The 16,592-nt window shown below is 41.2% G+C and overlaps 1 protein-coding gene across 1 annotated transcript; it reads left to right on the forward strand.

The window, feature by feature from the left end:
• Positions 1–1,879: 1,879 nt before the first annotated feature.
• Positions 1,880–11,348, forward strand: preb (prolactin regulatory element binding). The gene is made up of 10 exons (XM_034115642.1): positions 1,880–2,068; positions 3,302–3,491; positions 6,379–6,577; positions 7,225–7,472; positions 7,943–8,023; positions 8,132–8,259; positions 8,357–8,530; positions 10,126–10,198; positions 10,325–10,484; positions 10,572–11,348. Exons 2-10 carry the CDS (start codon positions 3,357–3,359, stop codon positions 10,664–10,666), a joined length of 1,293 nt encoding a protein of 430 aa, XP_033971533.1. The 5' UTR covers positions 1,880–2,068; positions 3,302–3,356; the 3' UTR covers positions 10,667–11,348.
• The last annotated feature ends 5,244 nt before the right edge of the window (positions 11,349–16,592 follow it).

Genomic DNA, 16,592 nt, shown 5'->3' on the forward strand with positions numbered 1-16,592 from the left:
CCTCATGATAACCTCATATGTTTTTCACTTAGGATCATACCTGTGGTTAGTCTAGAAAAAGGTAAATGTGTGCATTTTATTATAAAGTTGTGTATATTTACAGACTGTTGCAAAAACTAAGAAGCTTATAAACATCAGGTTTAAAACTAAAAGAGCTTTACAGAAAAAGTAACACAATGAAAGATGTTTGGAGTTTTATTTGAGTTATTAATTTACATTTTTTGTCTAAGAGATGCTGATTTCAAACCGTTGTTACATACAGTTACGGCATTTGCTGTTTCTGCTGGAGAGAGGGGAGTTTGTTCCAAAGCTTGCTGCTGTATTTACTCCCTCCATCTGACAGGAGGGAGCCTCGTTGAGCTACGAGTGTGGCTACAGACGGAGTTCACCCGTCACGGAGGGGTGGGTCGAGGGAGTGGTTTGGGATTGGGCCTCTGTTTTGAAACAATCTGAGCATTAGGTCTCACAAATTCACTTTAAGTCTCCATGATTAAATTCCATCCATTGCTGAAGGCCATTCGATTATGTTGAAGTGACCCTTGTGTATGATTACCATTTCTAAGATTAGGAATTCATGCTTAACTGTTTTGGAGATGTAACTCAAGTACAAGTAGAAAAGTATTTAAATCAAAATATCCTTAAAGTCCCAAAATGAATATGACTCATTATGCAGATTGGTCTATTTCAGAGTAATATGATGTGTTTTGATAATAATTATTGATCATTAAAGTGTTATCAAAGCTGGTAAAGGTGCAGCTAGTTTTAATAACTTTGTATACTGCAGGGTAGCTTGTGAATTTACTGGAACTAAAGTCTGATTTAAGAGTTGATTATATTTCACATCATTAATCCAAATCTGTAAAGTAACTAAAGGTATTAAATAAATGTAGTGGAGTAAAAGTTAACTATTTACCTCTGAATTGTAGTGGAGTAGAAGTGCAAAGTAGCATAACATTGTACTCAATACTCAAGTAAAGTACAAGTATCAAAAAAGTTGTATTGGCTTAATAAATGTTTTAAGCAATAGTTCAATACCTACAGTATTATGGGGCAGAAAGATAAGTGATGGTAACAAAAATTAAGTTAACAGAAACATCAATAAAAAGCTTCAGGAGTAGAGTGAAATAAAAATAAATATATATAGTTGTTTGACTTTTTTGAGAGACACCGCTTTGGAAATAGGATCTAACTCAGGGGTTCCCATACGATCAGGTGGCCAACTGCAGCCCATGGTAATTTCTTTATCGGCCCGCAGCGAATTCTAAAAGTATAATGGAATATGTCCCACACATGAAACTTGTGCTTGTCTTATATTATACTTCTTAAATATAATGTTAAATATATTATACAGTATTCAACATATGTCAGTTTTAATAAGCATCACATACATTCAGTCAATTAAAGTTGAAAACATTTTCTAACAAATCTTAGTTTGCATGACAAGTTAGAAATATACCGTTTCTATTTCTGCGTATTCTCCCCTTTATACGGGGCTTTGAAGCACCAGCTTCTGTTTTAAAGAATGAGCTGCCAACACTTTTTGTAACTAAATAAATTAAACGTTATTGGAAAGCTGTGATGTAGGCTGATTTTTTAAGCATATTCAATTATCAAGAATTATTTACCTGCATTTGATTGATTTTGCTAACTTTTAACTTGACTTATGAGGCGAAATAATACCTGACCTGAGTGGCCCTTAGTATATTTGTCTGTATGCGGCCCTCAGTGAAAATGTTTTGGACACCCCTGATCTAAATGGAGAGGCTGCAGTGATGGATTACTTCCAGAAGATGGCAGCAACGCAACATAAAAGATCCCAGCTGCCGTTAAACACCACAGAAGAAGAATACAACTTTTGCAATGTTGTGGTGACGTCAGAACGCACCGCACGCTGCTGACGTGTAGGTCAGGAAGTGGCTGTTGAGTGGAGGTAGCATGTAGCCAGAACCTCTTGATATTCCTCTTCTTCACAAGCCTTTAACATTGACAGACCAATATGAAATCCAACAGTTGGGTGCTATGTTAGCTGTCTGATAACAAAGGAAGACGAACCGAGCCTATTGCACAGGTAGGGGACTCTTTATCAACCACCGGCAGGAGCTAATAGCAGCCAGTAGCTTAGTGTACAGCTAAACGGTATTTACATCGTAGTTGACACATTTAACGGTTGTCATTACGCTTTTTTACGTTATTGTGGAAAACAAATGCTTTTATATTTATAGTGTTAAATTCTTATTTACCCTATGGTGTTGACAGTGTTTGTTATGTTATCTGCTGAGCACTACAATTAGCTCATATGCATCATAGCTCGATGAGGAAAGCTGCACAACATAAAGCAAAAGCAAAGAGATGCAACAAATCAAAATAAGACGTGTCATTTAAATCACGTAACCTTATTCCTATCTTACATTCTCTTGCAAAGGCATTTATTGTTGTTTACTCCCTGATTAACATTAATGGTTACAGAATGTCATAGGATTAGGAATATTCTCCCAGTTGATCAGGTCAAGCAGAAGCTAATGCAGTGCAACACAAAAGTCACATATTTATCTTGGTTATGAGTTTATTCAAAGCATTTAATCTGATTATGAATTATTATAGAAGTATGAACTCTTAATATAAATCAGCCTCAAAAACTCCAGTATGGATCAGGTTTCCGAATGCAGAATATCAGCTGTTCCAGTGTGACTTTTCATAACACATCAGTGGGACCACCCTCAACTAAACAGCTGACTTGTACTCCTCCATTTATAAACCACATATTGTGATATCAATATTGGGGATCACCCATCTGATTCATTTTGATCCCCACAAACTCCAAGTCTCACTACTCGGGTTCAACTCTCATTGCATTATTTTACACTAGACTAGGGCTGTAACTAATTATATTATATTTATATTCATTTTTTATAAAACTGTTGCATTTTTTTTTCTAAATTCATTTGTTGTCGATTGAAGAATTATTCACATTTTTTGAAATTGCAAAAGACCCACCTCGTGCGTTTTGCACATGCCTTGCTTGGATCTATTGCTCTTGCATTTAGCCTACATGTTGATTTAACACAAACTCGGCTTCATTGATTCCTTCGTTCAGGAACCATCATCTTGTTTCCTCTAGCTAATATTTTATGGATTCATAATGACTTGAAATGTGTATGGAACAGTTCTACGATAGTGTTGTGTTGTAAACCCCACTGTAGGCCTCCGTAATAAACCTGAAGCTTGCTGTTCCAGAGGTGAAGCACTCTCCGCCCCAGTAGATGGAGGACACATGATTAACTAACACTCTGTCTTCCTGCAGGTGTGCTTGAATGCAGCAGTTTTATGAAGAAGTGTGAGTGACGTGCACAGCAACAATGGGTAGGAGGAGGGTGCCAGATCTGTACAGAGCCCCCTTTCCCTTATACACCATTAAAGTGGACCCCAAAACAGGGCTGGTGATCACAGCAGGAGGAGGCGGGGCTTCCAAGACGGGCATTAAGAATGCTATGGTAAGTACTGAGGGTCAAGTTTAGGTGGTTCAACTGCAGTGTTTCCCCTATATACACTTTTTATTTTTTACTTTTTTTTATTTTATTAAAATAACAATAAGTTTCCTTTTTGATTGTTTGTTATGTGGATTTGTAGTATTTGTGTTACTGTATGCTCAATAAAGGTGTATTTTTGCTAAATCTTGAGACATTGCCACTGTATGTACTGGCAGGGCCAATTTTTGGCATAGGAGACATAGGCGGTCGCCTAGGGCGCCAGATCTGGGGGGCGCTGCGCTGGTAGCTCTGGGAGGGGAAAAAACATTTTTGACCATTGGCGCTCATCCTCATTTTTGGCCTTGATGTAACAACATTCATAATTAAGTAAATGTAACACCCTTTTCACCCCGGTTACACTTTTCATTTGCCCTGTACGATGGGCGCTGTAAGTGATGAAAGTGGGGGATGTTGGCTTATCAGGCGCCCGCAGCTCACAGCCAAAGTGCGAGCGTGGTAGCGAGAGAGTGAGCGAGGGAGAGAGAGAGAGAGGGCGCACCGATACCGGCGCTGTTGTTATTAGAATCTGGTGCTAGCTGTGCTAACGGATATAAGAAGTAGATGTTTCTACAACCAGGGTGGAGGAGAGCTCTCCTGTCAGACTGAGAGGCTCAGTGAGGTAAAGGACTCTCTGAGTGTTTAGATAGTTCATTTTAGTCTAAGTCATCTCAGTGGGTCTCAAACAAATGTGTTTACAAATTATGTAAACGCATATTTCCAAGGCACTCCTTTATAATTATTAGGATAAATAAAAACAGGTTTGAAATCATTCCAATGTATACTATAGGACAGTAAACCAAAAATATTGTTTAAAGTTGGAGAGATACAAAAATATGCATGAATAAATAAATGTTAAGGTAAAATAAGATATAAATGAACAACAAAAATCAAATAAGTTACATTTATTTGTTATTGGCTATGGTAGGTTATGTTCATATACTTATTGATTATTAAAATGAAACCGATCTTTTTCAGATGGGTGTTTAGAGTTGTACCCCTAGATCAGGTCTCTAGTAATTGTGTGCTCAAAGTGCACCAGTTTGAAGCATTTTACTTTAAAATGTTAAAACAAATCTTCCCAGGGGGGCATACCCCCGGACCCCCCTAGAGGTTTTTCTTAAATTGTATTGATTAGTGTAAAGGGCTTTTTCCTCTTCTCTTGACTATGTCTTTGCACAGTTCATAACGGCCCTTTTTAAACTCCTCAGATAACTCTGCACAGTCTGGTGTATTTATGTTTTGGGCGGTTGACTAACTGCTGACAGTTTGCTCCAATGAACAACATCAACCGTTGAGATGTCATTTCAAAGATTGACCTTGGGCAAACAAGCCAGGTCTCAGTCACACTGAATTCACTGTAAAATAAAACAGCTATTTGAGTTACACTCCTAATGACTGCTTTCTGTAGCAAAGCTCAACTCAATAGCGGCCCGTCCACACGGTGGCGTGCGTTGAAGCTTCAACGCTTCTGCCCATTCACTTTGAATGGGGTGACGTCACGCTTTGCCGAACTGCATTGTGGGAGCGTTGCTTCGCTTTGCTTGCTTCAAAAGTTGAGCAATGTTCAACTTTTGAAGCTTCGGCGGAAGCGTCAGCCAATCAAACCATATGCCAGTACAAGCTCTAGCCAATCAAACCACGTGCTTGTGTGTCCGGGGCGGGAGATTCATGTGATTGGTTGTTGGTCGAGTTTCAGACACGCCCGCCGGCAAGCTTCAACGCACGCTGCCGTGTGGACGCTGCGTAAGAGTTAACAAACAGCTTTCTATCAATAATTACAAATGACAAAAAGATACAATTAATACACATGAATAAATAATTACTCTCTATATCATTATAACTATTTTCTTAGTTTGACTGTATATTACCAGGTTTTCATCAAGCAGTCACACACTCAACTTGTGTTGGAAAGTAACCAAGTAAATTTAGTCCTCCTTTACCAGCTGCAAAAATATAAGGATGATCACATTAATCCAGAGATATTCTGCATAAGGAATACTTTTAGTACATTTGGATTCTAAATACTTTGTGCGTACGTACAATTTTGAATGCAGGATTTGTACTTGTAACAGATTATTTCTACACTGTAGTATTACTACTTTTACTTAAAGGTAGGGTAGGTAATTTTGAGAAACCGGCTCGAGATCGCTAGAATTTGAAAATACACAACCGGAAAAAATCTGCCACTTCCTTACAGAGCCCCTCCTCCAACACACACGAACGCGCACATGACCAATGAGGGCACGAGATAAGTTTGTGCACAGATGGAAGGCTGACAGGCAGGTAGGCCATCCAGTTATTTTAGCCGGGCCGGCTAAAATGATTGGTCGTGCTTTTTACAGTATTACGGCTTCCACAGATGACATTTTTTTATGGATTTTTTGTCAAAGCACTTAAGATATTCATTGCTATCGGGATGTTAAGAGCATTCCATGGAATATAACAAAAAGTGTATCTCGAGCCGGTTTCTCAAACTTACCTACCCCACCTTTAAGTAAAGGTTTTGAGTATTTCTTCAACCACATTGTGGCGGATACAAGCCACACTGACCAGTTCCCCCGGTGACTGTGTAAACTAATAACCAAGTAAATAATAAAATAGTAGTATAACACTTATATACACCTTACAACTATCAAATGAAGCTGAAATTACTCACAAAACGTTTTTCTTGTAGACGTAACAAAATATGTATTTTATGCATGTTCTGTAACTTGCATAAGTATACAGTACATTTTTAACACACAAGTAACATTTAAGTGTCAACACTGTAACATGTTATTCTGAGTGTGTGTTTAGAAATCTGGATGACGTTGCGAGAGTTTGCAGTATTAACTCTTGATTTTTCTTCCAGCACTTCCTGGATCTGCAGCTGGTTGGAGAGCAGCAGTACAGCGCCAGCCTGCTCCACGCTCACGACACGGACACCCGTGCCACCATGAACCTTGCGGTGGGAGACGGGGTGATCGCTGCGGGGCAGGACGGCAGCTGCAGCCTGATGAGGTTCAGACACAGCTCGCAGAGAGAGGAGGACAGCGCTGCGGCCAAGCAGGGTGAGGACTACGGTCAGAAATATAACCCGTATACCACATACATCAAAAAGCATGCTACATAATATCATGCATTATGTTTGTTCAACTTTTTTTATTTGTTGATGGCAATCACAAATGTGTGCATCTTCATTTTGCCATACAGCATTTATTTTTAAAGAGGCCCTGTTATGCTTTTTTGGTTTTCCATTTCCTGTAGTGTGTAATATAGGTTTTGGTGCATGTAAATGGTCTGTAAAGGCTAAAATCCCTGTGTTCCCACCAGAGGGAGTTTCTCAGAACTATGAGTACAGTTATAGTATCTAAGGTGACATTAAATGGGCTAATTAGGTTTCAGCAGTAGCAAAAAGGGACATTCAGTAAGGTGAAACATATCCAATATAATCACACAACTGCAGGGGCGAATACAGTCCTAACATTAAAAGTAAGGCCAAGATTGTGAGTAAATACATCTGCCTTGTAAATGAACAGATTATCCATTAATATTCCATTGAGACACATGCTGTTTTTCTTCTGTACAAAGAGTAATGATAAGATAAAAACTGTTTGAATAAAGTAAGAATTTCTTTGCCACCAAAGCAAAGAGGTAACGTATAAAAGACCTGAAAAACAAAATCGACCTGACTTGTTGTATTTAATAAACTGTGCAGCAGGGAACAGCGAGGGGAAGGCCCGGCGACGGGGGGGGAAAGGAGACAGAAGAGGACAGGATGAGGCGGCAGCATCTGGAGACAAGTCGGACACGAAGGACGAGACGTCCCACATCTCTGTGACTCCGCTGGCTGAGGTGCAGTCAGACCTGAACCCCAAGGACCCCCTCCAGAAGGTGGTCCGCTTCAGCCCCGACCTGAGCCTGCTGCTGACGGGGGGCTCCGACGGACACATACGGGTCTGGGAGGTAAACACTGCCCACATTCTGTCACCACTAGTGTCTTCACTGGGTTTCTTTCTACAGGCGGACGCCACTAACAGGCAAATATAAACAATGCAATTATACTAAATAAGAATTGGAGCCATTTATAGCTTTTGAATATTGTGAGTATTTCTAACAAATATATTTTGAGTAACAGTATGATTTATGAATCATAATATATAGAATTGTTAAGATATACAACTGTCATTTACATTTTCACATTAGCTACATGCTATCAAGTGTGATACCTGGTATATCTAAGCAAGATGCATTGTGTTTTTTTTCTTTCTTACATGCAAGGAAAGTAAGTTGAGAATAAAAGTTACCCTGCTTTTGTTTTCTATGATCAATATTGAAAGCCCATTTGAAACCATTTTCAATTTATAATTAAAATGTAACCCCCCTCCTGGACATTTGCATCGATGTGTTGACTCTGTCCGTCTGTCCTTCTGAAGTTTCCATCCCTGAAGAAGAAGTATGACTTCAAAGCACATGAGGGGGAGATTGAAGACTTGGATATGAGTCCAGGGAACAAGGTGACACTATTTTGATGTTTAATATCCAATAAAGACTGGCACTGCCGATGAGCTGAGCCCTACCCAAATAACGATAATAACAGTGTTATTGTTTGTGTTGTGCCGCAGCACCTGGTGACCGTGGGCAGAGACTTCTCCTGCAGCGTGTGGAGCGGCAGTCAGCTGGCCATGGGTCTCAACTGGCTGGAGACCACGCCTCAAATAGCAGAGAAGTCTTATCGATACATGGCATGCAGGTACAAAATCTATTAAAGAGCATCCCAGCTGTTCTGGGCATATCCATCAGAAGGATTTGACAGTGACTATACATGATTGTGTTCTGATGTATTTCAGGTTTGGAAAGGTAGAAGACCAAAAAGACGCCCTGAGGCTTTACACCGTGCAGATCCCCCACAAACGGGACAGAAAACCCCCCCCCTGCTACCTCACCAAGTGGGACGGAAAGAGCTTCCTGCCCATGCTGACGGCCCCCTGCGGCTCTGAGGTCATCTCCAGTCTGGCAGTCAGGTGACTGATGGGTTTATGGACTTATTGAAACATGTTCACATGAGCTGAGAGGTGTACAGACACGACTCAGTCACTAGAATTATGGTTCTTATTATTAATAAGTCGCCTGCCACAATTTGTGTTCAATGTCATCTTGGCATTTATTTGTTTGTTATGGCACTTAGCAAAAGGTTAGCATTCACACACCAACAAAATCTACTATCTACTCTAAAATGACATTCTTTAAAGAGGCCCTATTATTTTTGGGGTTTCCCCTTTCCTGTAGTGTGTTATATAGGTCTGTGTTTCCTCCCCCCCCCCCCCCCCCCCCCCCCCCCCCTGCCTAAAACACCTCCATTGGACTCGTTTGATTACTCTCCTAACATAGAGTTTGCACAAAATACAAATATTGACCCTGAAAATGCACAATATGTCCTCTATTTCTATTTGTTTATTGGATTTATTGGGTTAATTTAGCAAAACCCACTGGTATAGTCCCCTAAGGGCAGGTAGATTTCTGATCTAGAGTGTTTACCTGAGTCGGAAAGTGAGGAATGTTATTTCTAGCTGAAGTCTTTTTAATTGGACACTATGGGAAGGATGGTGTAATCTACTATACTTTAAAGCAGTGGTTCTCAACTGGTCAGGCCTCGGGACCCACTTTTTCCTTTGTCAATAAATCGCGACCCAAAATTTGACCGACTCAAATCTATTCAACAAAAAATCGTGCTGTAATATTACAGCTTACATTATTAATTAAAGTGAAGTACAGTGCATATATCACTTCACAGAACTAAAGTATGCTTTTAAAAAAGGTTTGATGATGGAATCGAAGCTGAACTGTATTATAAAAAGGCACACACGCTGAAAACCCAACCCCATAAGGGGGGTCTGGGGGGATTCTCATATAAACTACGCATTCTGGTACACTCTGAGAAGAAAATAAATATATCTATTACTACCCGACATATTAATAATATGTTATGCCATTGTTTGTTTTTCACTTTGTTCTGACAGCTTGCTGCTCCACACAGAGAGAAGAGCAAAGAGGAGATAGTCTGTGTGAATTACTTTAAATTGTGGGTAAGGGTAGGTAGCTCCCATTGTTCTGTGACCTGTCAGTCATCAAACCGGGGGTCATATTTCATTAAGTGTTCATTTTTATCTGAAGTTGTACCCATGGATGTATAAAGAATAGTTATACTGCAAAGTTATTCTCCGTGGGGACTTCCGGCAACAATCTTGATTCTGATTGGCCAGAAGACTAGAAAAAACATCAGCAAAGATGTTTTATTGAGAAGATGATCACTACGTGACAGAAGTTTTCAAAACCGTGTATGGTCTCCGGTACTTCCATTCCAACGCCTACTGCATGCAGATTGTTAGAAAATCGGGCCTTCAAAATAAAAGATAGACTTTTTTCCAAAAAAAAAAAAAAGATATTATTTTTATTTTCTTCACTCCAACATCGCGACCCACTCGAAACGGGTCCCCCACCAGTTGAGAACCACTGCTTTAAAGTGTCATTTTGTTTGGAAAGGTTAATCAGACTTTTTTAGGATGAAATCCTCTTTAACTTCCAGCTCACATTTGAACTTGAACCGTTTGTTTGACAGTGACTCCGGAACATTTCTCGGCCTTGGAACTGTAACAGGATCAGTGGCTATCTACATCGCTTTCTCCCTGCAGGTAAACACAGTGCATACACACATCTTAAAGTCAGGTATACCAAGCCTTCTGTGTGACGCTCACCTGTGCTCCCTCCCTCTGTCTGTCTGTCTGTCTGTCTGTGTGTGTGTGTGTGTGTGTGTGTAGAAGCTGTATTACGTGCAGGAGTCTCACGGCATTGTGGTGACAGATCTGGCCTTCCTGCCTGACTCGCTGAAAGGCAAAGACATCAAAGGGAATAATGAAACGGCCATGCTGAGTGTCGCCGTGGACAGCCGCTGCCAGATACACACCGTCCCCAACCGAAGTGAGTCCTGCATCGACGTCCAATGAGCAGCCATGATTCATGACCTCTGACCTACTGACCTTATTGTCTGTTTTCCATAACCTCCAGGATCTTTTCCTATCTGGCTGGTGCTGTTCTGCTGCGGCCTCATGGTGGTGGGGGTCGTCCTCCTGCTGCAGTACCTCTTCCCAGGATTTATTTAAGTCATGCGAGTGATGTCACAGGTCAGGATCTGTCAACATCAGCAGCCCCCCCACTGTACAGCCTCTCTGCTGACATCATGGCCCTCAGCTCCCTCAGGGTGGTTCCTCTCACCAGGACAGACTGGGGGGGTTACTTTGATCTCTATCAATTATTCTTAATCTTTTCTTGAATCATGTTCAGAGAGTTGGAGGGCTCAGGTTCGTGAATATTTAAAGTGTGGGATCTTTTATCGACATATTTAAAGAACAGTGTACACATTTGCAAATGAATGACACATAATGAGTCTGGTTCGGTGTTTTGTACACACTGACCCTCTAAATCAGCCTCTGAATAAGTGCTTCTTATGTCTTCCATCCAGATGTCACAGCCCTCTGTTTAAGGACTGTTGATAAAGCATTTATAAAGGCATGTTAACTTTGACAAGGATGCCCAATGTTAACTCAATATGACATCACAACAGTGCTTACAGTCCATAGGAAGCAGGGGGATGTGTGATGACATGTTATTACAGCAGAATATAGACCGGCCCATATTTTATGAAGACGTTTATTTAAACATTTACTGCAAATGTTGCCCAGCTGATGTACAAAAATGTGAATTAATCTTTTAAATGATGCCCAGATTATTGTAACTAATTTGGTGGAATGAAAGAAGAAATAAAATATAAATATGAATACAAAATGTTGTTCTTTGTGCTACATGATCCTGACCGTCTGTGAATCCCAGAATGCTCAGTGAGGCTGAGGTGGGCCTTCACTTAGTTTATTTTAAACAGGTTTTACCACGATCTAGCTCAAAATGTGTATCATGTTACTATTTCTATGAGAAAGAGAAATTAGAAATGTAAGGGAATGAAAGACATGATAAATGAAGTAGATAAGTAGAACCTTACAGGACAGAGGCAGAGTTCAGGATATAAAGTTTCAAGCATAATCGTCATGGGGTTTTTCAAATCATGTCCTGAAAGTATCTACACATATTTTTGTATCGATGGTTATTTGCCTTATATTGTTCAGGTTTGAAATACAAGAAATGGGATAAGCAATCAGGATACAAAAACAAAAGTAACTGTATTCTCTGACAGTCACATAAAAATGCATTATCAGATTGCTGTTACATTTAAAAAATAAAAAAGCCCCCCTTTTTTATTTTTTAAATGATTACGAGAAGGATTACAATGTAACATTACATTTTAGAATACAGAATGATACAGGTTAGTAATCAGGAAAAGTAATCCGGTTCACTTTTATATTTTGATTCTCAGATTAAGTTACTGATTACACTTTTTTCTGGTATTAAAAACAATATAAAACCAGAGTGAAAACTGAATTATATAAATAAATAAGGCTCATCTTATCTTCACTCACTGTTTCCTTCATGTTCCAACAGGGGGCTCCACATGTCCACTCTGCTGCTGAGAGCCACAGTGTGTTGGTCCCACCTTCTGCACACAGACCTGCACATGGGTTAGGGTCAGGGACTATGACATGAGTGTCTTTAGAAATCCTGGTTGCTTTAACCTCATTTTATGTGTGTATACTTGAGACACAGAGAAAGACAGGTTAACTCCTCTGTATGTTCTATGATGATCCTATCCATCCTGTGAAGCAGAGATTCAACAGATACACGACTACCCAATTATCGTTCATCATAAACAAAGCAATCATGTGAAAAATATCATATGTTATCCTATGTTTATAGGTTTAAGAGTCAGATATTATCAGAGATGGGAGAAGTACTCAGATTGTGTACATGCTTACTTTCTTGCATGTATTTGTTATTGCTATCTTGTATTTACTAAGTCATTCATTGCAATTCATTTACTTTTTATTTATCACTCATTATTATTAGAAATGATTAACATACCAACACACCATGGAAAAGGAAATAGCAAGGAGAGGTAGCAGGGAAAGGAAAAAATGTGAAAAACACAATTCAAAACAAGACTAAATAAATGGTTGGACCAAGGCCCAGCCCAAAAACAACTCTCTATATATTTGTTTAATATATCCTTCTCCTACGGTGGCCCTGAAGTGCAAGTCAAAACAACATTTCACAAAACACTACAGCATTTCACAAAACGCTACAGCATTTCACAAAACACCACAGCATTTCAGAAATGACGGAAAGGGTATTCCTTTAGGGAGAACACTTCTTGTTTGTGATTGGACAGAGCCAGCCGGAGAAGCACTGCTGTGATTGGTTGTTTTGCTGCCAGTCAAGAAATTACGCTTCGTGATTGGTCAGCACCCGACAGCGCCACGTATTTCCTGTTTGGTACTATTCAGCTGTATCTGCACACATTTTAAAGGTCACCTATTATGCAAAATCCACTTTTTCATGTCTTTTATACATAAACATGTGTCCCCTCTGTGTCCATTTATATAAAAACCTGTCTGAAAATGAGCTGATCAGATTTTGGCCACTTTATGATGTCATAACGATTTTTTGGCTTGTGTAACCATTAGCCAATCACCCACCACCTTATCACCTGAATCTCCTCCTAGCACCATTGTGTTATTTTTAACCAAATATCTCTCAGAGGGGCGTGGGGAGTGGCTCCTTATTTTCATCTAAAGTAACAGACAGAGAATCAGCACTTTTGAAACAGGGCTGAAACAGAGGGGTTTACGGGATGCTACAATGCATGATCTGTTTAGTATTTCGAGCCAAACACTTCAGAGACATGTTTTGTATATATCTGAGACCTATAATATATTGATGTAAAACAGTATGATAGGGGACCATTAAACTGAGTTGGAATCAACAAAGTACATCTTATTATATTATCTTAACAGAACTACGCCTATATTGCGTACAGCGCCCATAAACTATGCCCCCCACTAGGGGCGCCGTAAGGGGGTGAAAAGTTAGAACGATTCTAAGGGCCCGTGACTGACAGGGGCCCAAACAATTGTAGAACATTAAGAAAAAAATGTTTAAGTAACCAATGTGATTATCTTTTCATGGGTCCCAAAATCCCTGGCGGCGCCCCTGAATTCATGAAAATCAATAATCCTGTATCTCAAAATAGTATAATATTAGATAAGACCAATCAAAACAGGATTTATAATACAGATATTTCGACCTTCTGAAAAGTTTGTTCATTTACAGATGTAGCACTTCATTTCGGACGCCCCTACCGTAGTGGGGCCGTGATCGGCACAGGGTCGGCCCTCGCTGAAAGGAAAACCCCCCGCATGACTTGATACGCCCCCTTGATAAATAAATTAAATTATAATGAAACCAGCTGCAATGGATCATGGATCCACCAGGGGGAGCAATGATTAAAAAGCTGCCACACTGGAAAACAGCTGATAGATCTACAGTACAGGTATCTGATATAGCGGATATTTGTTAAGATCCATATGTCACGGATAGGATCATATTAAAGTTTAAACTATAGCAAACGACTCTGCTTCTGTCTGGCGTGGTCTAAAGCTGGCTACACACCAATTTTGGGAGTCAGAGGCCGTCAGGCATTCTCGGCGCCCTACTCAGGTTGGTGTGTCCCGCACCGTCGTCTCTTTACGGCACCTTTTCACACCTCCCGCGGGAGGTCAGAGAAAGTCGGCCCAAGCAATCACTCTGATTGGCTGTTCACACTACCGCTGCCTGCTGGTAAGGACAGTTATTGCCACTCGTCGACTGAAGTATTTGCGGTGTGTTCGTAGGCGGGCGGCGTAGGCGGGCGGCGTAGCCGACGCAGGCGACGTAGCTGACGTAAAAGTCGGGACGCCTTCGGTACGCGTTCTTTGGTCTCAGGTGGGTGTGTAGCGGCCTTTAGACAGATCACAAACTACAAGCCAAAAGCCTCCCTCTCCATGAACGACTGACGCCTTGCAAACAATCTGAGGCCCCGGCCCCACGGGAACGCATACGGCAAAACGCATAGGATTAACGCAAACGCAATCGCCAAAAAGCTTCCGTCCACACCAGTGGCGTCGCCTGGCCTGGGCATCCGGGGCTTTAGCCCCGAATGTTTTTTCTGTAGCCCCGGACAATTCTCCCTCAATAATATAATACATTAACCGTGCTTTACGTGAATCTCATCATGACACAAGAGAGGACGGCAGCACTGTAATTTCCCGTGTTCAGTGAATGCAACAGAGGCATGACACCAGACCAATCAGAGAGTTGCATGGAAATAAACGTGTGCTTGTGTCATTCAAGCTCGGCTCTGTGTGTGTGTGTGTGTGGCAATAGCGCATTTATTGTGATAGAGAGAGAGAGAGGGAGAGAGGGGGAGAGAGGGGGAGAGAGGGGGAGAGAGGGACCGTGTCAGCATGGACCGTGTTGTTAGCATCTGGTTAGCTAGCTGCACTAACGGACATAAGGAGCTGTTTGTTCCACAAGAAGCTGGAGGAGAGTCCTCTCCTCTCAGACTGAGAGACTCAGGTGAGCTAAAGGACTCTCTGAGTGTTTAGATAGTTAACTTTAGTCTAAGTTATCTCAGTGGGTCTCAAACGGTTTGGTCACAAATTATTCAAAAGATTATTTCCGCGGCACACCTTCATATGATCATTATAGTTATTAAAAAAAAGAGAATAAAGGAAAAACAGTTATGAAATACTATATGGCAGTAAAACAAGAATAGAGTTTAAAAGGGGAGTGATTAGTAAAATATCCATAAAGAAAAAGTACATCTGTTTACAGTTCTGCTTCATATGGGTGTTGAGAGAGGTATCCATAGATCTCTTCATTTTGCTCTCAAAGTGCACCAGATTGATGCATTTAACTTCAATATTTAAAAAAAATCTTCCCGGGGGAGCATCCCCCCGGACCCCCCTAGAGGAGGTGAGCCCCCCACTCATAAAAAATACCACTTTACCCCTGCCTATATGCCTGAGCTGATTATCGAGCCTTCATTGTAACAGTCGCGGGTGTACTGTGTGTGTGCGTGTGCGGAGTGTTGCAGTAAAAAATGCCACTGTAGTGCCGCCGCCACTGTGGGCTAACCCCTAGATTCCACCGGGTCCGTCTGCGGCGCGTTACGGACGCGTTACGGACGCGTTACGGCTGCGCCGCGGTGCTCAAGGTGATCGCGGCCACTCTAGTCAATGGGTGCTATTCCACCACACGCGGCGCGTTACGGCTCAGACGCGTCCCAGAAGCAGCTCGGCGCAGGGCTTTTCTAAAATTAGGATCGAATCCTATTTTTGTCGCGGCGCAGCCGTAACGTAAGGTCGGGCAGGCAGGAAGTGGAACGTTCAGAGCTATATAGACCTATATATATACACACACACAAATTAATTTTGCAGACCCTATCCCTCCGTAGTCTTTCAAGTAGGAGGAGAAATGCCAGCGTTCTCCTCCGGTTTACAGGCACTGTAAATTATATATATAGAATAATTATGATGATGAATGCATTTTTTTTACCACTAAAATACAGCAACACATCTTTAATTCATGTCGTTTATAACTGGAATATTACAGTTATTATTAACTTTGTCTGTACAAAGTAGCCTGTCCAGGAAATATGCCCAAATCAACAAAAACTGCGAGCCGGCAGGCAAGACGCTCCGCTTCTGAAATGCTTCTGAAACGCGCCTGGTAGGGTATGACGCCGGAGGAGGCCGGACCAAAACCGCGGCGCAGCCGTAACGCGGCGCAGACGGACCCGGTGGAATCTAGGGGTAAGCCGCTTCAAGAAAAAAATTATATAGGTTCTGGCTGTGGCTCTTGAAATCCCTGGTAGTCGGGTGATGGGAATGTATCACGGATCTTTACCACGACACAGGCAGGCAGTGGTACCCTGATTTGCTTGCCGAGGTATCCCCAGCACCATCGTACAAATTGGCGGTAGGCAGTGTAGCGTCAACGTCTGTAGTGAAAAACATAGGGAGAGTTAGTTATTAGCTTTAATATGCATCATACATTACGAAATTTAAGATGTTCATATCTGTAAAATAGTTTTGTGATGTG

The sequence above is a fragment of the Trematomus bernacchii genome, unplaced genomic scaffold (genome assembly GCF_902827165.1).
Source record: "Trematomus bernacchii unplaced genomic scaffold, fTreBer1.1, whole genome shotgun sequence".
NCBI lineage: Eukaryota > Metazoa > Chordata > Actinopteri > Perciformes > Nototheniidae > Trematomus > Trematomus bernacchii.